The following is a 27,041-nucleotide window of genomic DNA, read 5'->3' as shown; positions in this document are numbered from 1 at the left end:
TAGTGATATGTATATATTTTTATTTAAAGTAAATAATGAGTAGATTGGCATTTATAATTTGACTAAAATGAAAATTGGGTTACAAATTTTTATGAGGAAATCTCACATAACCTCTCTTCCTCTTTGTTGAACTCTAGTTCTGCACATGACTTCCCCATCTGAGTTCACAAAATGAGTGACCTGCCATTGAAAATTGTTGTGTGTATAATTACATATATCAAATAACTAAAGGAAAAAGGATTGGATACTTACAATCTCTAATGAGCTGACTCTGTGGAGAAGGAACCCATTTGCCATTTCTCTGAGGAAATCAAATGTAAATTAAGAGCCAATAGCTTCTCTCTCGAATTCAGTTTATATTGCAGAAGCTTACTAAGGAAGAGGAATGGCTCACTGTTTGAAAGCTGAGATTCCGGTTATAGGAGCCGTGTAAAATTCTTCGACCGGTCCTGGATTTCCAATGTAACTTACAGCGTCTAGACGCGCGTAGTTGGTGCAACCTTGCTTGCTTAGATATGCATTCTTGAGATCAAGAGAGGGTTCAGAGTGAGCAAAAGTTTTGTTGTGACTTTGAATGGGGGTTATATGTTATTCAGTTTAATTTTATAATGAATCTAGCATGTAATCGGTTGTAAGTTACGATGACTTGGGTATTGTACGAATCTTCAGATCATCACAGTAATCTCCCAAAACCAGTTTGACAAATTTCACTAACCAAATGCTGAATAAAATCATGCTTAACTTCTTACCACTCCAAATTTCAGAAAAATCTGATGAAGTTGATTTACTTGATTTCCTCTAGTTTGCTCTGCATTGTGTTTGCAGGAAAACAATGGGTCGAATCCAACAACCACACGCCTGGATTCAACGATGACGAAGAAATCAGTGTCTCTAATTTGTAGCATTTACTCGATTATATATATTAGATAGCATGCTAGTAGCCAATTATGATATTTTACCAGTTAGCATCGGTTGCCCCTAGGGTCCTCGTTAGCCAGTTTAACTGACTGTTATTGGTGCCTCTGGATGATTCCATTAGTGTTGAGTCCTTAAAGTTTCATAGGAAGCCTAGTTAGAGAAAAGAAACATGATGATACTGGTTACAGTTAAATCTTATGAATTGATGTGTTGCTATTCTGGGAATGAATCTTATGTACTGGTGCAAATTTCAGACATGCAGAAACTTGATGAAGATTGAAACTAGGGCATCATGTCTGGTGTGTGGTTAATCCTGCAATTGAATGCTCCAGCTAATCCAAGTCATATAATTAAAGGACAGTGCAGTAGCTTTTTCTCAATATACCATTATATCAGGCGGATTCAAGAAGAAAGTACTTGCTTATGGTGGAAGAGCTTTCGCTCAGTTATATCAACAAGCAATCCAAACTTAAAATTCTGGAGAATAAAAAAGGAAGCACCTACCAGTAGTTTGCCAGTATCAATACCGATAATGTCCAGGGAATTCCCAGAAGGCAGTTCGATCTGCTCTATAAAGTAGCCAGCTTCTCGTCGTTTTGAAGCTCTGGTAGCAAACCTACAAGGTTCACCTTCAATAACCAGTTGCAGGACCATTGAAACAGAAAAGAGTCTTTTACAACTAGGATAACTATATATCGCAATGGCAACAGCAACATTTTATGCAAATATTCGCAAGCCAAAGAATGATTGGTAAAGTGATGAGGTTATACCAGGGAATTTCCAGTGATCGAAATAGCTCGGTAGCCTGCAAAACATAAGTCTATCAGAAGCATTCGAAAATGCCAATGTTTTGATATTGAAAAACTTTATGGGCAGAATAAAGTTATCTTACATTCTGCATGAGTGGATCATCTTCCCCAAGCTCAGTAATGTCCAACACAAACTCTGCTTTATAAGCTTTTGCCACATTCTCCATCTTTATTGATCAAGAGACATCCAACAAGACCAGAAAAACCAAATTAGAAAATTTTAAAGGCAAAAGAAAAAGAACATGTAGTTCAATCAATCAAACCCAATATCCAAGAACACAGAATTTGATCGGTCAAACCAAATATCAAGATCCATATGAAAACAAGAGTGCTAGGCGAGAAAATGCTAAATACAGACCAAGTTACAGGCAATGAGAAAGAAAGCCCAAAAAACATCTTTTGTATGTGAAATACCATCTGCGATATAAGACAAGGTCTCATCATCTCTCTCTTTCACAGTCTTATTGGAGAAAAACCCTTCTCATATATGAAACTGGGTGGATCCTGGATGCTATGTACTGGTCTAATTCTCTACTGGAAAGTTAGAACTTACTCCCAAAGTAACCTCTAAACCCAAGCAACCCACAGAGAATATGGCAATATAACCAACATTATCAAATGTAACCCATATGTCTAAGCAAGCAACCCACAGAAAACATGGCACTGTAACCCAATTATGAAATATAACCCACATTACTACGCATGTCAGTACAGTCCAAGAGCTGTATTTGGTTCTGCCATTGATATAGTTAAGCATTGGCATCTATCAAAGTTTGGTAGAGATTCAAACTGAACTTTGTGTACAAAACTGACCAGTTTGAAGATTCTATCGGCTAGAAATCTCTCTTTTTTCCAGAAGAAAAAGAAGAACAAGAATATTCTTCTTAATGCTGCAAATTTCTTTTTCTTTTTTGTTTTTGTTTTTGATAAGAAAGAAGTATTATTAAAGATCAGAAAAAGAAGAGTTACAGTAATGAGTATAACGCATCCTCTAAAGTCTGAACAATCTCCTTTTAGAAAAGGAAGAAGAAGAAGACAAACATAAACAAAAATCAACACAAATTATTGTACAAAACTATATGAATTTAGGAAAAATTCCAGCTACTTAACCGGAGGAAACATACCTTAACACGTTCATTAACAAAAACTGAATCGTAATGATAAGTAACATATATGATTTCTATACATGTATTTTCCTCATCTACAAACGTCAATGTACATAAAAACAGAAACACAACAAACCATTAAACCTTCAAAAACTTCAAAGAATACCCAACAATCTGTAGAAATTCAGTGTAAAGAATGAGAAACTCACCAGTTTGAGTAGACGGGTCTGTTGTCTTGAAGCTCTAAAACCTCCTGTAACACTAATGAAGTAAACATTAAAAGATCCAACTCCGACCTGGCAAATCAACTTCTGGGGCTGACCCAAGTGGAGAGCACCATAGAGGGCTAAACAGAGAGTTAGCTGTACGGCCAACGTACAAACCCAAGATGGGTTTTTCATTTTCCTTCTCTTTTTTTCTTTTTCCACACACACACAACTTTTTCTTTTTCCTCGTTATCTCATCAATGGATTCCTCTGTTTATTCGCATCACAAGATAGATCTGAATATAAAAACCAGTACCATCTCAAATCTGATAAAGATACTTATATTTACGTGATTACAACAGGTCGATGACATGATCGGCATGTGATCACGAATAATCCGATAAGAACCGAAGAAGCAAATGCCATAAACAGTAGACCGGGACAGAAACTATCAGCAAAAGAGAAAAAAAAAAAAAAAGAATTAACCAGAACGTGAATGGCAACCATAGCTGGTGGGTGGGCCAAGTCGCGACGTAAAACTTGTTTTTTTGTCGACATTCGGGATGAGAATTCACATGGGTAAGTCATTAATGGTAGTAAATCTTGATTCAAACGCATGTACAATCGCTAGAAATTGGAAAAGCCTTCGTTTTTCTTAATTTGACAGGTTAATCACGCTAAAATAATTAATTGAAAGGAAGTTCGTCCCACAAAGTTTATCAATTACTGATGACGTTGACGTAGATGGAGAGATAATGCCAGATCCCAGAGCCAGCTGCGCACGGAGGTAGCATGATGATGGAAGTGGGAGGTGCTGACATGGACCTGAAACTCCCAGATGGCAGCAGCTCGTTTGTTTGAGGAAGATCATCGTTATTGTTTTTTTATTCGTTGACTAAATATTTTTTTTTTTTTATAATTAACTTATTTTAAATAAATAAATAAATATATATATGTATATAATTATCGACTTATTTTTTATTTTTTATTTTTCTTTTAACTAGAGAAATAGTTTTTTAATTTTGAATTAAAAAAAGTAATACTTTTTCTAATTAGGGTATTAAGTCAATTTCATATATATATATATTTAAATTTTTTTGTTTATATGTAAAAATACAAAATTTATCCTTGTAAAATTAAATCAATCCATATTAAATATTAACTTATAAACATTTACAAGTTATAAATGTTAATAAGTTATACTAAATTTTGTACTAATTTATATTAAATAAAAATAGTATTAAAATAAGTTATACACTCATAATATTTTGATCTTAACTTATTTAAAAAAAAAAAAAAAAAAACCAGTACAGCTAAATTGTCGAACAATTTAGTTTACCCAAACACACCCTTAGAACCACATCCAAGCTAATTAAGGCACAACACAACACACAAAACTAGGGAAACATAAGTAATTGGTTGACAGACAGTCCAATGCCTTCTTCAAATAACAAAACAAAAATTTCCACCTTAGGTTTACAGAAATATGAATCAAAATCCTGCAAGTGTCTGTTCCGCGACACTGCTTACTCCCGATCTAAGAAATCATTGGCAGGTTTTTTCGAAAGACAGAATCTCATTAGCGCGTTGAACATAATTTTCAACCGATCTTCCGGATGGAACACTATTTCGAGTTTATATCAAGCCAGAATTTTGACGGACAATGAGAGAAAAGACTTGACTCTAACTGGTGTGATGTTCTCTTAAAACACAAATTTAACTAATATCTTTCATGGAATACTAGTTCTCAAGTTCGTGGTAATGCTAAAGCCAAACAACTGAGGGACGGTGATAAGATTTTGTTTTTAGATAAACGAACAACGAAAAGTAATAACCATTATATTCAACAAATATAGTTGATGGAAGATTCAAGTGCACCAGAGCTTGCCATTTAGTTAAAATGAGTTCAAATTCGTCCGCGGCTGCCAGGTAGGAACTTGGATTTGTTTTCCGATGTGCGACAATTGTCAGTCATGTCGTTGCACAACACACTATGATTTAATATCAACCTAACCTGGCTTCTCTTCGTAACACCTGATTTGGGAAAGAGAAAGTTCAGTCAAACAATGTTCCCACCATATGAAGTGTCTAGAAACTTACAGACAAGCAGTGAAAAATGCAGCTAATTTATGTTGCAAAGAAAGACTCCCACAAAACATGAGGGGAGTAATCCTTCATGTTCTCTGCATATAATCCAAGCTACAGTTAAAAAATTGAATCTCAATAATTGTAAATGCCATCATGAAGAATGTTTGGCAAAACCCAAACAGAATCCTTTATGAGTATATATTGATCCTCTTGAGGATCTAGAAGCATTTTCAAATGAAAGTTTCATCTGGATTATATATAAACAGTGCATCACCAGATAATATTTGATTATAATAAATTAGTAACCTGACATTCCTAAGTGGTACAAAATGCACTATTGATTCTACGCAACCAACCATCAAAGAGTTGATTTTTTAGAGCAATTCTAGTCTGATCTTCCATAAAAGTTCAGTTAAAAAATCTTTAAAATGAGTTAAAAACACTGTTAATGAATGAGAAGAAGTTCAAATATTGGAAAAATAGGAATTAAGTTTAGCTGTTAAATTTGAATAAGAATCATCTTTTGACTAGAAAAGGAAAAAAAATTATGTTTCTTCTTTTCTCTCAAATTTTCAATCCAAGCCCCTTGAAACTTACACCATCCTATTTACAGTTAATGCCATTTATAGTGTTGCAATAGACATGTCTTCAATTTTTCAAAGAACAACAGATTTACTTAAGACATCTAGTTATATATAAGAAACTAATAGTCAGATGTTAAGAGAATTTGGTACAGAAAAGGGGAGAAGAAAACTAGCTAGCAGGCCCTTGTTCTGCAGGAGATTATCAATTTCCTTGGCATGACTATAAAGGTCAAGAAAATGTCTGGTCATACTTGCACCAATTCTAGCTAATACACCAAACACCAATTTGGATACCCAGGGGAATAATAGTTTTTTCTTATTAGATCTCAGAAGTGACTTTTTCTTGTCACATATTAAATACCCATCACACCTTGTATTGCTTAATAAAAAGCAATGGCAACAAAGAACTTTATAAAAATGATCATCTGAAAAGGCTTATTTTGATAATTCCATTTATTTATTTAGTGAAGATCAAATATTCTTTCACTACATTATGAAGTTCACTGGTCCTAGTAATTAGAGGAATCCTCAGCCATTTTGCAAGTAATTCAGGTCGTTTCAAGGAATTCAATTTGCAAGCAATTACCCATATAAATAACAATATTAGCATCTAACCTCTTCAGCAAACTTTATCAAAATGGTAGTGCGGGGTCGTTGTTGTCCTTCCATTGGCACAAAGTGGGCGGTTACAACTGCTGGAAAACCTGCACCATCCAAAACTCCCTTCAAAGGGCAAAGGAGTTGATAAGAGCTTTTATTCACTAAGCCATCTGTCAACACATAAAACAGTTAAACACTTACCCTAACTATTCCAGCAACAAATGCTCCACAATTAAATGTCCCCATATCTTTCGGAATTGAAATAAATCTATAAATGAGGAATAAATAATTAGTTTTGGAATTTAACCTAACTGGTTCAACTAGTCAAAACAGCTACTTAACGAATATAGGTCATCAACAAACTGTAACCTGTTTACAAGGAGCTCCTTCTCACTAATCATGTATTCATCTTCATGTTCAGTTCCTTTCTCAAGTGAATCAGCTGCCTAACACCATAACAAAGAGAAAGTTGTTGGATAAATATCACGGAAGCTACCTAAGATAACTAAGTGAACACAGAGTACATTTGCAGGACACACTGACGGGAAGAAAATGAGATTACTCTATCCCAACTTTAAAACTAGCTGCACAACTTTACATTTATCTTTTCAGATTGCATAGGAAAGTTATGTAAAGAGACAATGGGCATGTGACAATCACGGCTATGTGCTTGTGTGAGTGCGTGCGTGGGGCCGGGTTGTCAGGAGCAACACATTGTTCCAAAGAAAAAGAAGTTGAAATCAGGTCCCACCAACTCCATCCAACAAATATTGATGAAGAGACAAAACTTGTTTACCTTTCCAAAAAGAACCTTCCACACGGTGCTGTGTACAAAAGACAAAATACCCAACAATCGAGTCTCCCTTCTGTTTCCCTGTAAATAGAAGTATTTTGTTACTTGTGCCAAGGTACAGCATACACACACACACGAAAAAAAATGTATCAACCTATACGATGCACAAAATGAAAAAAGACCAGTGGAACATTAAATGTCAGTTCAAGTTCCACGTGCTAAATTTGCAGCAATCTAAACATCATCGTAGAACACTTAGAACATGAAGAAAGGATCAATACTATCAGATGTAAGTGTGACTCAAAACCAACTGCCAAATTTCTCCAAGATTTTCCACATTTTAATCCATCACTGTAGCCCAAATGAAACATATATAGATCACGATTCCACGTGATATTGTCCCTAAACAAAAAATCATGATTCCACGTGAAATAACAGGTGAAACATGTGGGAAGGCCCAGTACACCTTTTCAATTTCTTCATTGTAGAGGCTGTATAAATAATACAGCAATGTGTGGACAGCCTGAATTGTCTTGTCCAGGAAATTTATAGATTTACAAAAGCAAATAGAACGCCAAATTAACAGCTCCAATTTGAAGAAAAAGGCACTTTTTTTTTGCATGCAAAAGAGAGAAATTGATTAACTACACTACTCGAATGTTCATATTTAGAATATCAAGCATAGGTAACTAGTCTTCTTCACGGGTTTGCACCCCCTTGGTGCTTGTAAATGCATTATGCTACACTATTTTTTATTTTTTAATTTAAAAAATGGGTCTCCTTCATGATTTACAGTGAAATTTAAGGTCTAATGTCCATACCAATTTCGAGAATGTAACTGCATTGTATATATGGCAAATGTGTGAAGTGTTGGGGATCACTTAATCATTGTTCACACACCACTAAGATGAAACTACGAAGGAGAATAAACCATAACGGATGCATTGCTTATAATTAATGGATATACATAATGCTTATAGTCTGTCCAATTTGAGCAAATAGAGGTACCGCTGATCAATTAAAGAAAAAAACACCTTTCAAAAGTCAAGATTATGACCAGGACATTTCAACATGAGTAAAATCTAGAAGCCTCAGATAGAATGTTTTCTATTACATATGCCTTTACATCATTGTTGTACCTTCTCCCTGTGGCAAAGAAGTTCCAGAACTCGGGCCCCAACAGCATACCCTGCATCCTCCAGCCTGGTCCATTCCCGTGAAGCATGACCCAAACAAATTACAATATAATTTTGAGACAGTAATAAAAACATAGCATCATTGGTATCACCTAAAATTCTGCATCACTGCAATTTTTTTTCCAGCTTCTTAAACTCTAATGCCAAAGTCTAACTATTTGTGCTAATTAACTTCCACAAAATAGGTGGGAAAAATTAGAGTTTCTGTTAGATTTTCATTACTTGCAACCTGATGCCATTAGTCATTTTGAAATTACTTGCTCTTTTTCCTCCATATTTGTCATAAATTAAATCCATGTTTTTCATTTTCTTCTCTTTTCCCTCCACCCCTTCAACAATGACACAAAATGGGAATATATAATATACATGCACGCAAAAACTAAAAACCCCAGTATCAATAATACAATTTATATGAAACTAATAGAGTCAATCTAGTAAATTACCTTCTTTCAAGTTCAGCAATGTTGTCAACCTGTGTCTGATTGTACTGCACAAGCTCCGAGAACAAGAACGCAAAGGCACTCAAACTGACCTGGGAAAAAAAACCACACCATCATCAATCCACTAATAAAAACTAAAAATGTTTCCCTTCAGAATAAAACAACTCCAGATCACAGCTATACTCCAGTTGATTGCTATAGTAACCGCAGGCAAAGAACAGGAAACAAAGGCTTGAATCTCACATTTTCAGTTGCTTCGATTAGACTTAAACTAATTTCCCTGTTCAAATAAGCCAATGACAAGACAACGCACGCTCAGTTCACCAATGGTATAAGCCATTCAGTTCGGTGAATCAAATGACAAAACTGATTTCGTAAACTAAAATTCAATCATTAACTCCAAATGAAACCCCTCGATTTCACTAAAACAAATTTCATATAAAAGATCGACAAAATTCATCCAGCCATAAAATGGCAACTACTGCTAGGGATCTAAAACTCCAATTTGCCAGGTGAGAAATAGAGAAACTAGAAAAAAAAAAAAACGTAGCTACAGATAGTAAAGCTTCCCGTTTCAAGTTGATTTCCTCTCTTTTTCCTCTGCATTTTCCAAGCATCCAATCAGGAATAGGAAATAGAAGCGGAGAGACAGAGAGAGAGAGAGACCTCTTGTTTACCCTTGCTGAGCGGCTTGTCGAGGACGTTAGAGTATTGCTTAATCTTCCCTACTCCGATCATACTTTCCTCTCTACTTTCTCCCTGTTTCTCTGTCGATTGATCAAATCGAATGAAGTTCGTTTAGGGAAATTCTGAAGCCCAATTGACATTTGAACAAAATATTTTGTTTATTATAAATTATTTCTAAATTATTATAAAATTTCTCCGTACAATTTATTTACTTAAATTTACAAAAAATATTTTAATTTGTGAATTTTTATACGCTTACAGAAACTCCAATAAATATTATATTTTAAATTTTATTCTAAATTAATATTAAATATAAATAATAAATCTAAAATTAATTGTAAATAATATCAAAATTATAGTTTTTTGTCTTAAAATTTTTATGTTTATTGCGAGGAAATGAAAAAAAAAAATGAAATAATCAAGAGTTATTTTTTTTTTGAGAAAAAAAAAAACAATTATTTTTAAGAAAAATTAAAATTTTAAAAATAGTGGATTATGCACTTGGAAAAATACACTCGCTCCTCACGCGCTGTAAGTCTGAAAAATCATATAAATGTAAAAACTGAAATAATATATATTATATATTATATATTTTTTTTAAGGCAAAAAAAAAAAAAACGACAGTCCATAAAAACCTACAAGAAGAAGACGTTGCTCTTCGAAATGGTAACATCTCCCAAATCTCAAAACCCTTGTCCAAGCTCATCTCCTTCTCTCTGCAAATCATCCATCGTCTTGTAATTCCTCTCAATCTTTCTCATGGAAGACGATGACGAGTTCGGAGATCTGTACACGGACGTCCTCAGACCATTTTCGTTATCATCGGCACCGTCTACGGCTCAGCAGCCTCAGCAGCCTCAACAGCTCTCTTCTGGTCCATCGCTATCCACCCGTCCGATCGACCTCAATCTCCAATCCGATGATGGTGCGGCACTCCATGGAGCTTCCTTCCCTAGTTCTGCTCTTCCCCCGAAACCGTCAAGCCAAACCCTAGGGCGTGACTCCAGCGCGGTTCTACGAGCTCCTTCAGGTCCAGATGCGATCTCAAGCGATCAGGGAGAGGAGGTTTCAGGCCGAGCTGCAAGTGCGTTTGAGATGGAGGATGAGAAATTGTCGAAGATAGCTTCGAAGGACTCGAGCCGTGAAGAAGCTGGTGTTGCTGCTGCTGATGATAAGGATGTGAAATTCGATATTGAGGAAGTTAATACTGGACTTGAGGATGACCCGATAATCCCCGGCTTGTCGAGTGCCAGTGGTGGAGGAACATCGGTCCCTGTGTCGGCTGCAAATCAGGAAGATATTGAAAGCGCTGGAAGAATTGACCAGGATAAAGATATAGCGACTGGTGGCGGAGAAGGAGAGGGAGATGATTGGGATAGTGACAGTGAAGATGATTTGCAGATAGTGTTGAATGATAATACTCATCATGGGCCGATGGGGATGGAGAGAGGAGGAATGGGGGGTGATGATGACGAGGATGATGATGAACTTGTTATTGTGGCCGATAGTGGTGCAAATCCGATCATGGAGGAGCAGGAGTGGGGCGAGGATACAGCACAGGCAGTGGATGGAGAGAGGAAAGAGGCAGGAGAGGTGGGGAAAGCCAGTGTTGGAGGAGCTGCAGCTGTCCCAAGAATTGGTTATAGCAATCACGGATACCATCCATTTCATTCTCAGTTTAAGGTCAGTGTTAAAATGTTGTTTAGATTTAGTGTTGTAAATGGGGTTTTGATGCCCCCTTTTCATTTTTTGGGAATTCAGAGTCTGGTCATGGATTTGTACTTGTAAACTATAAGTATGAATGTGAATTTGTTTCTTTGACTAGTGAAATGACAAATTGATGAGTTTGCTTTCCTATGTTACTAGATTAATTGACTCAAGGTGAGCAGCCGATGGTGAGGGTTTCGTTAAAGTAACGTAGTTTTTCTTAGAAGCATATAATGGAAATAAATCTTTCAATATGTCCTTATTGATCTTTACAGAATGTTGAGAATTATGTTTGAGGAATAGTAATTGCCGATTAGGTGAAACTGACATATGCAGCCGTAAGAAACATAATTGGACTCAAATATGAAGCAGTCATGAGAGTTGTTTATTCAACTAGATCTGCTTTACTAGCTTCCCATTTAATTATTGATAGCGGATCAAACAAGGAAACAAAAACTGTTCATAGTCCTTACATGTGTGAATATGCTTGCTGTAAAGGGGGATTTCATGACCAATCATCTGTTCTTTCTTGATAGTGTTTTCTCTGGAAACTCAAAGCCAATGGATGAGCAGTCTTGACATTGTCAGTCCATTCCTTGTCTATAAAGTTTTAACATGCTGATTGCTGGGTCTCAGACTAGTATGGAGATATGAAAGAATGAAGAATCTATGCCGCGCATAGTGTATAACCTTAATTCTTTTTTCTATACTCGTATTTATACATACTGAAATTGAAGAGAAAATGTTTTTTAGATTTTTTTAATACTTGTGTAATGTTTGGAACAAATAAATTCGTCTTATGAAGTTCATTTCAAAATACATGCTTGATTCAACTAGGAGATAATGAAAATTCCATTGAACTAGGATAAAAGTAGACCTCCAAGAATTTAAGTGTAATTGAAACTCTACGCTCTAAGTTTCAACAATTTTAATGCAATTTAGGATGCACTTCTTTGGTTCCAATTAAAATGGAGATTGAATTTTTATCATTTTTATCTTTGTTTAGTTGACCTAATTGTGGAGTTCTAAATAAACTCTGTAAATATCCTTTGTTCTAAAAATAATTTACATATTATGCATATACATACTAGCATCTGTGCTTTTATAATAAAAGCATATCTGTGTCAAAAATTGAAATGGGATATGTTTTTATGTAAAAGATGGAGCCTTAGTTTTTTGGTATATCTTTCAAACTCTCTGTATGCTTTAGTTTAGTCTAAGATCCAAGAGAAGAAGCAGGCTGTTAGGTGGGTGGGTGGTTGAATGAGGTCTGTTCATGAAGAAATTTCATTTTTCCTGAGGTGACTTGCTGCAGTGAACTAAAGTTGGCATTTCTCAAAATTTTAAGTGAACAAGTTCTTGAGGGTTTTTCATGAATGCAATGGAGGTAATGGTATATATTCCATTGATCTATTATTTCAAAAGAAAAAAGAAAATTCTATTGATCAATCATACAATGCTTTTCGCCACTAGTGGATTTCTGAGGAGGAGCAGTTATGGGGAAGAGTTGTTGCTTTTTTTGTGGTGAATTATTTAGTTTATTATCTAGAAGAAATTAATATATGTAACCAGTTAACACTGGTTGCTGCACTAACACAGCCTTGATAGGGGAAAGAAAATGCAGATGTGTTACTGACAAAGTTAAGAAATTAACTTATTTAACATGAATTTAAGTTAGCAAAGCATACTTGTTGCCATCCTTGTTTAGATCTGTTTGATTCAGACAAGTGCAATCAACAGTGGCAACCAATTTATTTTTGCTTGTTTCATTGGTTGCATTATGAATTGCAGTCTGTTTACCTGTGCAGTTCAAATAACTGTATTTATTGATTGTTATGGACATTATCCTTGATTTCACGTGTAGAATCATTTTTCCGTACCACAATACTTTGAAAGCTGTTGAGTTCTTTCCTGCTCTAATTGTTTCTTTCAGCTTGTTTCAATCATTTTCCTAACCATCATAAAACTCTAACTGCCCTAGTGCAACTTTGTGATAAAAATTCTCAGTTTTGCATTATTTTTGTGCTTGAAAATTAAAGGGAGAACTTTTACATTAACAAAATGTTTTGTGACAAAAATAAAAATGGAGCTCTTTGTTCGATCCATCAATTTTTTTTTTCATGTCATTCATATGTCACTCTGAGCAGTGTCCTCCTTACACCTAAGTTTTTTTTTTCTATTCTGTTATTAGTTTTATTTATGTTGCACTATAAACTGTTTCATTATTTGAGGAGGGTTTTCTTTCCCCGTGATGTTTGGCTTTTAATGCTTTCATATTGTGGATAATGTTTGTAATTTTTTATATTCTATCTTTCTACTAAAAATTTTGATATTTATGGAAAAAATGATGAAAAACTTGATGAAAATATGACCTTGATCTTGTATTGTATGCACACTTTTTAGTATAAAAATTATACATGCATGTATTTGCAAACTGTGCACGCATGCTGGCGTTTGAAAGGGAAATGCATGTTTGTTAGGAGTTCAATCATTTGTAGTGAAGCTTAACTTCTGTACATAGATGCTGTGGGTTGCAGTTCCTTTCTATTTGTAGCCAAGTCATTCCAGTTACATTTTCCCATTAATCTTATGGTCTATTTTCCACCACATGCAGTATGTTAGACCTGGTGCAGCACCAGTGCCCGGAGCAACTACAAGTGGTCCTGGGGGTGCCCCCGGTCAAATCCGTCCTCTTGGAAACTTGGTTCCTTTGGCTGGCCGTGGTAGAGGTGACTGGCGTCCACCAGGAATAAAAAATGCTCAAACCATGCAGAAAGGCTTCCATGCTGGCTTTGGAATGCCGTGGGGTAATAATATGTCAGGGCGGGGTTTTGGTGGCGGACTGGAATTTACACTTCCGTCTCACAAGTAATTTTTATTTGGATGCAAATAATGGCTATATGTTTTGGCTTTCATGAAAGTCCTTTAGCTTGTTATTTGTTGTCTTATATTTTCTTCTATTGTCTTATATTTTCTTCTGTTGTCTCATATAGTTATCTTTGTTAATTTCTATCATGATGAGTCATCAATATTTGTATCTTTTGAATCTTCTATTTAAGAGTGCAAGGAAACTGTTGCGGTAGTTTGATTTTCGTTGTCTTGTTCAATTGTTGACATGTTTGTGAATTCCTTTTCCTTTTGTACATGTAGGAAAATTAGTTTTACCACATTGTTGTACCGTGTTAAAGTTATGACTATAAAATATTGCTGGGAATGATGCAATGAAGATAAGTAAACTCTAGATTGTATGTTTCCACATTTTCCTTTTACATAGAAAGCTGGCTTCTGCATTCATCTCCACAAACAATTTAACTTTCAGATGGTCCTGTAATTTTATCTTCTAGATAAATTTCAGTTTTTGCTTCTTGGTGCTAGATCATGAATGCTATGTTGATTATTTCTCTTCTATAAGATTTTTCAGGTACAATGACATAGTGCTTCACCCTATGCAACTTTTTAACTTAAGAAGTATCTTACAATCTCTATAGTTGATAGGTGTCCAAACCAATAGCCTTTGTCTACGATCAGGGATTAGTAGCCAAAGTAAAAATAATCAATATTTTTTTTTCCTTTTTTTTTGGGCGGGGGAGGGTGGAGAATTTGTTGGCACCACTGTGTAATATGTTTTTGAAGTTGTTTTTGTTTTTTCCCTTCCAAGAAGGAAAAGAAACCACCTAATAAGTTGAGAGAGAATTCTACACTTATTTTCCGTGTCAATAGCTTCTTAGCATTTAAGCAAATGGTTGTTCCAGGATGTATTTCTGGAATTTTTGGGATTATCTTTGTCTGACATATTTATAATTCTTAAAGCAGACAAAAAGTTATTGAGCTCACAAGTGTTTCTTGGCCCAATGCTTTTTCAGGACTATATTTGATGTTGATATTGATGGTTTTGAGGAAAAGCCATGGAAATACCCTGGTATTGAGATTTCTGATTTCTTCAACTTTGGTTTGAATGAGGATAGCTGGAAGGATTATTGCAAACAGCTGGTAAACATTTTTTTCTTTTATATAATGGATAAATTCATAAATTAGAAATAAGAGTTAATCCTTCAAACTTCTACAGGAACAGCATCGCTTGGAGACTACCATGCAAAGTAAAATTCGTGTTTATGAAAGTGGGCGAACAGAGCAGGTAATGAGGTGCTTTTACTTCTCTGGAAAATTGATGTTACCTGCATAAAGCACTTAAGGAGATTGATGTAGATGAGATGGCTTCTTAAGTTTCAACTTTGGAGAATGGAGGTTAAATTATTATCGTTATTATTGTTTTTCTCTTAGGAATATGACCCCGATATGCCTCCGGAATTAGCTGCAGCAACTGGTGCTCAGGATGTTCCATCTGACAACGTTAACTTTGGGAAGCCAGATGTTGGACAAAGTGATTTGACAAAAGCTCGCGTGCGACCACCATTAGTATGTTCTCCTGCTAGTTTTAATCTCTTCGTATGTGCGACATGGCAGGAGGAGTGATTGATTGTTTCATAAACAATTTCGTTGTGGATTTGTACTTTTGTAAAACTTGTTTTCAAAATGGGCTCTTATCATGCATATGTTTTGGGGGTCCAACAAAGTATACTAAGTGGTCTTAAAGTATCAAATTCATTCTTATATCATTTTGAATCTAACTTGCTTAATATGTTTCCAAACAGCCTACTGGGAGAGCAATACAGGTGGAAGGTGGTTATGGTGAACGTCTTCCTTCCATCGATACTCGTCCTCCTCGTGTCCGTGATTCTGATGCAATCATTGAGGTTGGCGGAGAATTTGCGTTTTAATTGGATAACCTGTGAATCTGCAATGAATTTATGTTGCTATGCTATGGCCATACAATTTAACTGAAGATATTTTTGTAAACAGATTGTCTTGCAGGACACTTTTAGTGATGCCTCCCCTGCTGAAAATGATGTCCAGGAGAGGACTGAAAATGATCTTCCAAAAGAAGATTTTAGAGGGGACCACATAGCTGATGACAATGGACCAACTGAGACTGAATATTCTGATAGTTATGATTGCAATGTTCAAAAGAAGAAGCAAATTGGAAGGGCATCTTTTGCTCATTCTGCTCATGAGGAAACAACTCAAGGAGATGGTTCTTTGCCCTTTCCTCCAGAAGCACCGCTTCAATATCGTCCTGCTTCAAGGGGTCAGACTCCTGTATATTCTCGTGGTGATGAGAGGTACCAAGTAACTAGGACTTCTTTCAGATAGAATAGTACTATTTTTCGTCATCATGAGTTCTGTAAGTTCTATTTTGCTACTGCTGTGTTAAAGAGTTGAAGTAGCATTTTGCTTCATTGTATCACATGAGAGGTAGTTCTTTTCTTTTCATCTTCATTTTGATGTTTGGCGTAGAAGCTAGTGCATACTATTCTGAACTGATAATGCATACTAAAATTAATAACTACATCTGAAAAGGGACAAGTGAGAAAATCTGGACATTGGGAAATCTTTGCATATATTTCTGTATCAATAATGCTGGTGACAGTAATAACTTCTGGAAATTTGCAGATGCATCAAGAGACCTTATTAAAGGTTTCAAGGAGATCTTGAGAATGGTAGAAAGGAAAATGGTCTATGAAATTCATTTAATCTATTTTCTTGCTTATTTCATCTTTGCTAATGATTTTTACTTATATATGCTTGCGTGCATTCTTTCATGGACATCAAAATGAAAATTTTCTGCTACTGCAATCCAAAGCTAACGACAGTTAATCTCCCATAATGAGTTCTTGTTTGCTGTTCTTTTTTTCTTTTGTGGTTTTATATGGCCTTGATGTCTAGGTTTATATTTGATCCATTAGTTACACCTAAAGTTAATGAACACTTGTTCTAATTCTCAGGAGGACACAGGGAGGAGCTAATGACAGCTCGCCTCAACCAACTCCTACTCCCAGTGTGCAGGACGAGAAGTTCCTCGATAATCAAGAGGAGTCAACTGAAAGCATGGGCGGTAATCGTAGTCTTCCTGCATCTCCTGGTGCTGTCAGGGATGCAAGGGAATCAAGTATTGAGCAAAAAGATGTTTCACCTGATGCGGATGAAAGTTCAGTAATGGAGAAGGAGGAAGTGATAAATGATAAAGATGGAATTGTCCCTCACTCCATGAAGAAACAAAATGTGAGTTCTCAAGTTGAACCATTTGATGATGAGGAGGATTCAAAGGCTGCTAGAAGTAGTGAAAACAGTAAAGCAAGATCTGGTAGTAGTAGAGATAATCAGAAACGGAGAGATGGTATAGAAGAGGAGGTTGTTCAAGATAGACATTCTGCTCGAATCGGCAGCAGCAGGAAACGACTTGATGAAAATGAACATAATTACCGTAGAAAAGATCGTGATGGGAGACAGGACCTGGAAAGAACTCATGTGGCAGTAAAAGGGAGGGAAGATTCGTATTCTTATAGGGATTTTGATCAAACATTGGCTCATCATCCATATATGAAAACAGAGAGCTTTGATAGGAGAAAGGATCCTGATGGAGCTTGGCAACTGAGAGAAGATGACCCTTATGGTAGAAAAAGTAGGGGCGAAGACTCAAGGAAGAGGGATCGTGAAGAGGAAGCGGGATCCAGGCACAGGGGTAAGGTTCGAGAAAATGAAAGGATTGACAGAAAACAGTTAGATAATGGCAACTACAAAATTCATTATGACAAGGATGTTGGCTCGAGGCATAGGGAACGAGATGATAACTTGAAGAGTAGGTATGAAGCGGATGATTACCACAGTAAGAGAAGGAAGGATGAGGAATATCTTAGGGACCATTCTGATCGGCCTGAAATCATACATGGCCACAGAGAATCCACAAGCCGTCGAAAACGTGAAAGGGATGATTTCTTGGACCAGCAAAAGCGAGATGACCAACAAAGAATTAGAGAGAATTATGATGATCACCACACTGTTAGGCACAAAGATGAAATTTGGTTGCAGAGAGAGAGGGGTGAGAGGCAGAGAGACCGGGAAGAATGGCATAGGTTGAAACAGTCCCATGAAGAAATTCTGTCTAAGCGGGAGAGAGAAGGGAGGAGTACTGTAAGGAGTGGGCGTACATCCGAAGACAGAGGATTGGTAAGCCATGCTCGGACGAAGGACGAGTATAGAGGTTCTGACAAAGAGTACCAAGCCAAAGACACAATTCGATATGGTGAACAGCTGAAGAGAAGGGAACGCATTGATGATGACAATTCTTCACATCACAGGGGTCGTGAGGATTTTCATGCACGAAAAAGCCAACCAAATAATGATGAGAGAAAATCTCGGCAGGAAAGGTCAAGTACTCGTAATGACCGTGCTGCGGAAGCTTCTGATAACCAAAGGGTGCAAGAGAAAAAGCACAGAGACAACACGAGAAAGAATAAAGAATCTGAAGGTGGAGATCTTAACACTGTAAGCTTGTCCAAGAGAAACCAAGAAGACCAAAGTGGTCACACTAATGACATGGTATATTCTATATACTTAAGAAAATAAATTTTGATGAAGATAAGGAGGCCTGTCCTTGTAAGTTTTGTTGTCGGGGAACGTGCCGCCATTAAAGAAATAAATCTTCTGATTAGGATTGATGGTATTCAAACCTCCTGTTTGTGCTAACCAGATATGCCAATTTTTTATTTCATGTCCTTATGATGTACCCTAAGGTCTGTAATTTGGATTAGAACCCTAGGTATCTCAGCCACCTTACCTGTGATGCTGGGAAGAAATGACCAATGGGACAAGTCCTTTGGGTCAGGTACATGTGCAAATTGCTTGACCAACGGTTTCCATCTGGATTCCCACTTACAGGGAATATGTAATGAATAGCAAAAGCGGAGTGTTGAAAAGATGCTTATATATCTGGGTAAGCATTTCTAGAATGCCATAAGGTATCTCATGGCTAAGTGAACAAACCTGCTCGCGACCGTCTATTTTGTTTAGATTGCAAATTTTCTTAAGGGGTGAGGTTGAGGCAAGAATGAATAGTTAATTATTCTTTTCCTCAAATTGTTAGCCAAATCGTAAGGCTGTTAGTCATGAATAGTCAATGCTCTTTAATTCATGGGATATTTTGAGTTGGCACCCATTAATTAGGTTATTAGGATGTGGACTTGAAGGCATATGTTGCTGCACAAAGGCAAAAATATAGGTTTCTTTGAACATTTTATGTGACTGCATGTTTATTCAGGGTTTTGACTCGGAAGGCATAAGCTTCTACATAATGGAATTGCTAAGGAATAACTTCTAATTCTGGTGTTTTCTTTTGAAAAGGCAAGATTAATAGCAACATACTAGATGGGCAATACATAATTTGAATCTGAGGATTTCTTTCCATGATAAAATACGTAGGATTTGCTAAGCATTCTTGTAGAGTGGTGTTATATTGCGAAGCTCGGAGGTGGATATTTGGTTATTAATGAAGGTAGTTTGCTTAACCTTCTTTCGCTAACTTGAATGTGCAAGGTGTGTGTTCAATGTCACGGAAAAAATATCATATCATATCGGCTCGGTATCTTCTTGATTTGTTTCATGATCATATTTTTTCTTTCTTCTCCCTCCTTTCCTCGAAGAAAATGGATTTATTTTAATATCTAAGGCTTCAGAATTATAGGTTGCTGTGAAGGCACATATTCATTGTATATGATCTCATCTTTGACGCCTATGATTTATAGGTGATGGAGTGATCTATATCTATTTTTTGCTGGTGGCATTCATATAATATGCAAATACATTAGCTATGATATCGAGTCATTTATGATACCATCTACTTTATTTTAGCAAGGATCTTGAAGACCTTATATACATTTTGTTGGAGCTGTAAATTCTTTTGTGTACGGGCTGCATCTCCTTGGTGTCAATGGGTATATAGTTATTTTTACTAAAAAAATTGATGTTGAGTCATTTATAATCAAATTGGACATGCCATACACTTGACATTAACGAGGTTTTTCCAGTCTGATCTTTGATGAATTTTGGAAAATTGGAGCGAAACAGGTGGAAGTTGCAGTATATGTGTCTTGTGAAAGAGTGTGAGCTAGACCTGTACTTAACCTAGATGGATTTTTTATCTCAAAGAAAAATACTTATTATCTCAAAAGAACCTAGGTGGATTTCAGTGGCTCCTTTATATGTTTGCGTGAGTTTGTGTGTGACATAGACTCGGTTTTCCCGGGTGGATTTGAATGGACTTATTTGCTGTAAGTTTCACTTTTTCTCCTCTGGAATCTGTTTGTTTGTCAGCTTCATTGATGTAGGATTGGCATATCGCAAGAATTTGTGGTCATTATATTTTGTTCTTTCTTCACCTCCTTTTATATCATCAAGTAGGTTGTTTCATACTTGGCCCCTTCTCTTGGGGAGTTAAGCTTATGTCTTCATGAGTGGTTTTGTCTCTTTTAGGGTTTAAAGTGTACAAGTGAGCCAGGAAACGGCAAGAATAATATTCCAGTCCAACATAACTCTTCCCGGAGACACAGGGAAGATGCTTCCTCGGATGATGAACTGCAAGATTCAAGGAGAGGGCGCTCAAAGCTGGAACGTTGGACAAGCCATAAGGAGAGGGATTACAGTATGGGCAGCAAGTCATCGGCTTCCTTGAAGTTCAAAGAGAGTGAGAGGAATAACAACGGCTCTTCAAAAGCCAGTGAACTTCCAGGTGAGAGTGCAAAAGTCCTTGATCCCAGTGGCAACCAGCTTTCTTTGTCTGAGGAGAAGGGTGGCGGCGATCCAGAGATCAAAGATGTCGATAAATCTTTGGAGGACCGACACTTAGATACAGTTGAGAAGCTTAAGAAGAGAAGTGAGCGGTTCAAGCTCCCAATGCCAAGTGACAAAGATGCGTTGGCAATAAAGAAAATGGAGAGTGAAGCTCTTCCTTCTGCCAAAAGTGAAACTCCCGTGGATACAGAGATCAAGCAGGAGCGACCTGCTCGCAAACGAAGATGGATCAGTAACTAATACTTCACACATTATTTTGGCTAATTGCTATCAGATTGAGGAGCTGACATTATTTGGCCGGACTAGTTTTGTGTTCGGCAATTCTGCAGCAGCCTTCAATCATCGGATCAGGAATCGATAAGTTTCTATCGCCCCCTTCGACTTCGAAAATGGTTTATTTAGGGTTTCTGGGCAGGCCACTTGTCTCAGAATAATCTCCTAACGCCATGGCCTCCATATACTTTAGTACTATGTGTATATACCAGTCGGTGTAACATTAAACTTGTCACTGATGGTGGCACATATTACATTTATTCTCCTTTTGGATTGTATTCCTAAGACATGGCCTGGATTGAATGAGTCATGTTCCCAGTCTTTCACAGGAGCTGGCCAGCAAGCAAGCAGGCACTAATTCAAAGCAGGAGTATTGCTGTTTCTTGAGAATCTTCCCAAGTGAAAACTAGCAGCAGATGACGAAAATCTTGTATGACTCGGAGAAGAGAACAAGCTAGACTATCTGTTGTCCGAGAAGAGAACAAGCTAAGACTATCTGTTGTCTAGTGGTTGTTTTTCTGTTATCTTCCTCCTGTATTCTGTAGCTTAAATACGAACTATAAGTTTTCCTCCTTACTTTTTTCTCCGGCAGGAAACCGGGAACGATTTCAGAAAGTTCCATTTTTGAGTTATAAGTATTTAACAAACGAGGAAAGGAAATGATTTCAGCAATTAACTTGACATCCCTCTTCTCTTCTGGGAGAATAATCAATCTGTACTTCGTATTTTTCTCTTGTTTTATGCTCTATTTGTTGTCGGATGATACGAGTAGTAACTGAACATAATGGGTGATATTTGTACTGGTAGAACAGCGATAGAATGAGTGATGAGTGTAGTGATTGATACTGAGTCGTAATCGAATGATATGCATAGTGGTAGATCAGCGATAGCACTGAGTGATGAGTACAGCGATCGAATAATACGAGGCTAATACTTAAAACGAGGTTTTATATTCGATAGCCATAATTTTTGGGTAATTCTATATATTTTTGATAGTAATTTAAATTACTCACATTTTTTCATAATATCATTCACGAATAATAAATGTATACTCAGTAATTATTGTTCTTTTTTTTTTGTTACTGAAAAAATGTTGCACAAGTTGAAACAATAACTTATTTATACCACTAAAACCAATCTTGTAGAGAGTGAAACGACACCGTTCTGGTCTTCATTCATTGTTTCATTTTTCGCCGTTGGCACCTCTGGCAGAAGCAAAAAGAGAAAAGGAAAGCAGATTGAGAGTCCAGAAAGAAAGGCGAAGAGAGGGAAAACTGGGGAATAAAACGAAAAAGGGAGAAATTGGAAGGCAGAAACAGAGTTTGATTCGGATAGGTCGAGAAGAGAGAAATATTGGTGTTATAGAGAGTAAGGGGAAACTCGGAGAAGAAGTTTGGGTCCACAGAAACAGAGAGAAGAGAATCAGAGGGATTTTTTTTTTTTTTTTTTTTTTTTTGTGTTTTAGGTTTCGTATCTGGTCGTCTGTGAGGTGAAACAAAGGGAAAATTAAGGCTTCTCTAGGAAGGAGAAAAGGGAATCAGAGGACAATTCCGAGCTGGTCTTGAAACCTTCAGCTTGGTGCTTCCTTTTTGAGCTAAAAGGTCAGTGTTTACTTTGGGCATTTGCCATGAAATTATGCAATGATCGGCTTTGTGTATTATTGAAAAATGAAAATAGTTGTTCATTCAGTTGAAGTAGGTTTGGATTTCACCAGTCCTTTTTTTTTTTTCTATTTCAAGACTACTTCGTGAATATATGTATGTGAATGTAGGCTCTTTGGTGAAAATACATAAGAGGTTTTAGGTGACAGGCTCTTGGTTGGTTATATCATGCTTGTTGGTATTTTGATTAGTGGGAGCTACGTTATGGATCTTGGAAAGCTGTTTTCTTTTATTATATATATTCAGGAAAGTGTTGAGAAAATTTATGGATTGCTGTGTTCTTTAATGAATTGTTTTTGCTTAATTTGATGACTTGTGAGAATAACTGTAATGGGAGCTTATGAGTTCATGAAACTGTTTGCTTCATTGGTATGATAACGTGGCTTTACTTTGCTGGTCTTTCTCGGGTGTGAATAATACGACTAGAATAAACAGTCTGGTAGGCTGATTTTGGTTGCTGCGAGTGCCTGTCAATTCTAGTGTTTGATCTCGTTTCTAATCTTCCCCTCTTTATTTTCAAAAATGAAAAATGTATATTTGTTGAAGAGCTTTGCTGTTGCTGCGTTATGACAATCTCTATTCCATTCTAAATTTTTTTTATTGAGAATAAATCAAACACGAAAAACTACATTCTAATTATATACATTAATACTATTATGAAATTATTACCAGATTTTAATTGCATGTCAGATAAAAAATGGATTAAACAGGTTGTAAATAATTTTATGAAATATATCTCCAAAAAAAATTTATGAAATAAAATTAAGCAAATGAACTAAGTTCTCTTTTAAATCATCATAAACTATTTTTAAATTGTATTAATTTCAACTAACTTACAATGTACTCTAGTTCTATTTAACTTTTTAAAACTTAATTGTTGTTAAATTTTTGTTATTTAAGATGCTCTTAAGTCTTTATTTGATCCTAAATTAGTGAAAAATGTGCTTTAGCCAAATACATACAGGCTTTACCGGGTTGTTTTCTAGAGGGGAGTGGGTATGGATAATGGTAAGACTAAGACTTGAATTCATGATATCAAACTATAATATCTGAGTGTATTTAAAACAAACTAAGTTTTCCTCCCTTAGGTTTTCCAATGTTATACATTCATGATTTTAAAATAATCTTTAATTTTTGGAGATATTCTAAATCCAAGGACAGCCAGGTCTTTATTGTGTCAAATGCAGCATTTTGTTGAGGGTTTTTCCTTTGTTATTTTCTCTACCGGTTCTCCTTCTCTTGTTCTTCAGTTAACCTCTTCGTTGTCCTCATCCACCTTTATTTCATCATCTAAGGTCATCTGTATTTAAAATGTTGACGCCATAAAATCCATATAAACCTTTTACATAAACTTTTTTTCACTTGTGAATCTCTGTACTTCCCAAACCTCAATCAATTTTGAAGAGGATTCTCTTCATGATTTGTCAACCCCGTTAAAGCAAAGGTCTTTTGGATTCTCTAGTGTTTGTTTTGGCAATTGATGATTGCTCCTTTCTGCAGGTTGATTGAGAAATTGGAGAAGATTTGGAAAACAGAAAGAAGAGAACCTTCAGATAGGCTGCTCTTTTTGGTACTCCCTCTCTATACATGTATAATCTTTCAGAACGAAATTTGAATGGGCTTGCTAATTGATTATCCTGGATCTTTCATAAGACTGTTACATTTCTGAATTTAGCTTTTGAGAAGCATGATTACTTCATATTTGAGCATTTTGCATATATATGCATGCATATGCATATACATGTCGACATACATACATGTAGATTTTTTATGGGAAGCTTTCCTACTGCAAAATGGAAAATTTACATAACAGTAATTGCACTAATTTTCAAGGCCAAAAGAATAAATGTGTTCCAATGATAAAAGCATCCAACGGAATAAAGGAAAAATATAGACCAAGAAGGAAAAAGAATCCATAGCCTGGACACTAGCTCTTATTATTGTTTGTGTGGGCAAATTTCAATTAAAGATCAAAATTGCTTTTAGAGGAGGTTTTGTAACATGTAGTTTCGTTTGAAACAAGTGAACTTTACTTATAGAACTTCTAAAGTTGAAGAAATTTTTACATATTATAAATTTTCGAGTAAATTTGGACAATGTATTTTAAATTCTATTAATTTTGATAGAACTTAAAATAACTTTCTTTTTTTTGCCAATTTGTAGATGAACTAAGTGTGATTTCTAAATGAATTCCAAAAAAGTAGTTCATTTATTCAAAAAATGGCTGCAGGCTTTTTCACTATAGTAAAGGCTGTAATCTTGGGCTTTTTTCTTTCTTTTTTGAGGTTGGATTTCTCCCTCAAAAGGTTTGAACATACCTCTCAAGTTATGTGGAAGGGTATGGGGGATATAGCGAGTGGGTATTTGCTTTGATGAGTTCTGGGTGGTTTCTAGTATCTCTTTTTGGTTTTTTGCGCTCTTACTTTTAAATCTTCATGATCTAAATGATTCAAAAAACTTCTGTGCAGAATCACATTCACATTGTGCTTTTTAATGGTTAGATTGGGATTCATGCTTGCTTCAGCATGCTTTCATGGCTCTAATCATATTGATCATTTTCAGGACTTGATGTTTCTTCTTCCTAATGTTTATTAATTTTCTTTGAAAATCAAGTTTGTTAGTTTGAAATCTTAAAGTATTAAGTTTTGCCTGATTTAGTTATGGTTGGTTCAGGTTTTAATATCACTTCCGAAAATCTGGTAACACTTGTTATGTTTCTGAAACTTCCATGTCTCTTCGAAAGCCCCCACTTCCTCGGATCCTCCTCAACAATGTCTCATGCATGAGAAATGCCCAACAAATTTTGCGACATGTAAATATCTCTGTTCATGATGGTGGGGCACTCGTGTTAACTGGCAGTAATGGTTCAGGCAAGACCACTTTTTTGCGAATGTTAGCTGGATTCTCAAAACCTTCTGCTGGTGAGATCCTTTGGAATGGTCATGACATCACAAAATCTGGAATCTTTCACCAATATAAGCTTCAGCTAAATTGGCTTTCCCTCAAAGATGCCGTTAAAGAGAAGTTTACAGTTCTTGACAACGTTCAGTGGTTTGAAGTTCTTGAGGGTAAGCAAGGGAAGTCGTTACCTGCTTTGGAATTGATGGGACTTGGAAGACTGGCAAAAGAGAAGGCAAGAATGCTGTCAATGGGCCAGCGTAAGAGGCTGCAGCTCGCAAGGGTGCTTGCAATAGATCGGCCAATTTGGTTGCTTGATGAACCTTCAGTTGCCTTAGATGACGAAGGAGTGAAGTTGCTAGAGTTTATAATTGCAGAGCACAGAAAGAAAGGCGGGATTGTGATCATAGCAACCCATCTACCTATCGAGATTGAGGATGCTATGTATTTAAGGTTACCGCCAAGATTTCCTCGCAGGATGACCTTGGTAGACATGCTTGATCGCCCAGATATAATGTAACCTATGAAAAAGCAAGACTCTTCTGGAGTTTAGTTGGCTATATCCAGCATCAATCCATGAGTTCTGGCCAATTTCGGTCTGTCATTTCCTGCCAATAGAACTAGAAATGAGGGAGTTGATCCTGAATAGAAGTAGAGTATGTTGTGGTCTATTCTTTTACAAATTCTTATTCTGGTCTCTGTCTTTTTGAATCATTCCAAGCACATTTTTGTTTTTGCTAAATGCTGACTGTGAGGAGACTCCTTGCCATCAGAAACAAGATTTTTTATAGTGAAAAATCTATGGCCAGTCATATTTATACAATCAATGTGGTGAAACAAGTAACGAGTGTAAAAATTTCTTCCTATTTTGAGTTATCTGTCACTTTGCTAAACATCATAGGTTCAAAATGTAATCATTCTAGATTTGTGCACCTTGGTGCTTATGAATATATAATTTATTTTAAAAAAATAAATATCATTTACTATTACAGATCTCATCTCCTATGAAACTCAAAACACAAAAAGCTCATTGGTAGTGTACTAAACTGGAGGGCTGGTAATGCAACAAGAGATGATCAGGAGATCCCATACTGCTTTTACACAAATACAATCTCGTCTTTTCTTCATCAGATCATTAATAGTGAGGATTCTACCTTAGCTGCCTCCCAAGCAAAAATGTAATTCTGGAGAGTGCATTCCACTTCCAGATAGACCTTCATGAAAATTTGAAGTGGCTGAGGTAGAGAGTAGGGAAGATAGGTGCACTTACGAACAGTCATTGATTCCGAATTTGCACATTTTCTTCTAGTAGTGAAACACTGCTACCCAACAGACAAAAAAGAAAATCTATTATTATACCTATCTACCTCCCAATGGTTGAAGTTTCTAGT

The 27,041-nt window shown here is 36.2% G+C and overlaps 4 protein-coding genes across 7 annotated transcripts; 2 read left to right on the top strand and 2 right to left on the bottom strand.

The window, feature by feature from the left end:
• LOC110815752 (Calcineurin-like metallo-phosphoesterase superfamily protein) lies at positions 1-3,821 on the bottom strand. 3 transcript variants are annotated; one of them, XR_015813512.1, is made up of 9 exons: positions 3,043-3,813; positions 1,811-1,894; positions 1,689-1,723; positions 1,423-1,534; positions 960-1,048; positions 750-858; positions 374-522; positions 253-301; positions 1-180 (listed from the first exon to the last, which is right to left on the bottom strand). XR_015813512.1 is itself a non-coding variant. In XM_088208133.1 (9 exons), the coding sequence occupies exons 1-9, from the start codon at positions 3,232-3,234 to the stop codon at positions 103-105; spliced, it is 876 nt and encodes a 291-aa protein (XP_088064259.1). In that variant the 5' UTR covers positions 3,235-3,821; the 3' UTR covers positions 1-102. The 3 variants fall into 3 exon arrangements, 2 of the variants coding, with proteins under 2 accessions (XP_088064259.1, XP_088064261.1); XM_088208133.1 differs by having other exon boundaries at positions 395-522; positions 3,043-3,821; XM_088208135.1 differs by having other exon boundaries at positions 1-301.
• Positions 3,822-4,716: 895 nt separating this feature from the next.
• On the bottom strand, positions 4,717-9,569 carry LOC110815670 (Transport protein particle (TRAPP) component). Its single transcript, XM_022043564.2, has 8 exons — positions 9,407-9,569; positions 8,744-8,832; positions 8,244-8,307; positions 7,108-7,185; positions 6,681-6,757; positions 6,513-6,579; positions 6,327-6,434; positions 4,717-5,073 (listed from the first exon to the last, which is right to left on the bottom strand). The coding sequence occupies exons 1-8, from the start codon at positions 9,476-9,478 to the stop codon at positions 5,044-5,046; spliced, it is 585 nt and encodes a 194-aa protein (XP_021899256.1). The 5' UTR covers positions 9,479-9,569; the 3' UTR covers positions 4,717-5,043.
• A 467-nt stretch (positions 9,570-10,036) lies between these two features.
• On the top strand, positions 10,037-21,772 carry FIP1[V] (FIP1[V]-like protein). The gene is made up of 9 exons (XM_022043558.2): positions 10,037-11,110; positions 13,749-14,002; positions 14,998-15,124; positions 15,201-15,269; positions 15,416-15,550; positions 15,787-15,888; positions 15,995-16,314; positions 16,978-18,571; positions 20,501-21,772. Exons 1-9 carry the CDS (start codon positions 10,187-10,189, stop codon positions 21,056-21,058), a joined length of 4,083 nt encoding a protein of 1,360 aa, XP_021899250.1. The 5' UTR covers positions 10,037-10,186; the 3' UTR covers positions 21,059-21,772.
• Positions 21,773-22,241: 469 nt separating this feature from the next.
• On the top strand, positions 22,242-26,490 carry ABCI1 (non-intrinsic ABC protein 10). 2 transcript variants are annotated; one of them, XM_088208055.1, is made up of 3 exons: positions 22,242-22,692; positions 24,253-24,322; positions 25,496-26,490. In XM_088208055.1, exon 3 carries the CDS (start codon positions 25,535-25,537, stop codon positions 26,168-26,170), a length of 636 nt encoding a protein of 211 aa, XP_088064181.1. In that variant the 5' UTR covers positions 22,242-22,692; positions 24,253-24,322; positions 25,496-25,534; the 3' UTR covers positions 26,171-26,490. The 2 variants fall into 2 exon arrangements, with proteins under 2 accessions (XP_088064181.1, XP_021899255.1); XM_022043563.2 differs by having other exon boundaries at positions 22,243-22,692; positions 25,426-26,490.
• Positions 26,491-27,041: the final 551 nt, after the last annotated feature.

Source organism: Carica papaya, chromosome 7 (genome assembly GCF_054855325.1).
Source record: "Carica papaya isolate Zhongbai chromosome 7, ASM5485532v1, whole genome shotgun sequence".
NCBI classification, from domain to species: Eukaryota; Viridiplantae; Streptophyta; class Magnoliopsida; order Brassicales; family Caricaceae; genus Carica; species Carica papaya.
The sequence above is the reverse complement of the archived record's forward strand: the minus strand, read 5'-3'. Positions and strand labels throughout refer to the sequence as shown.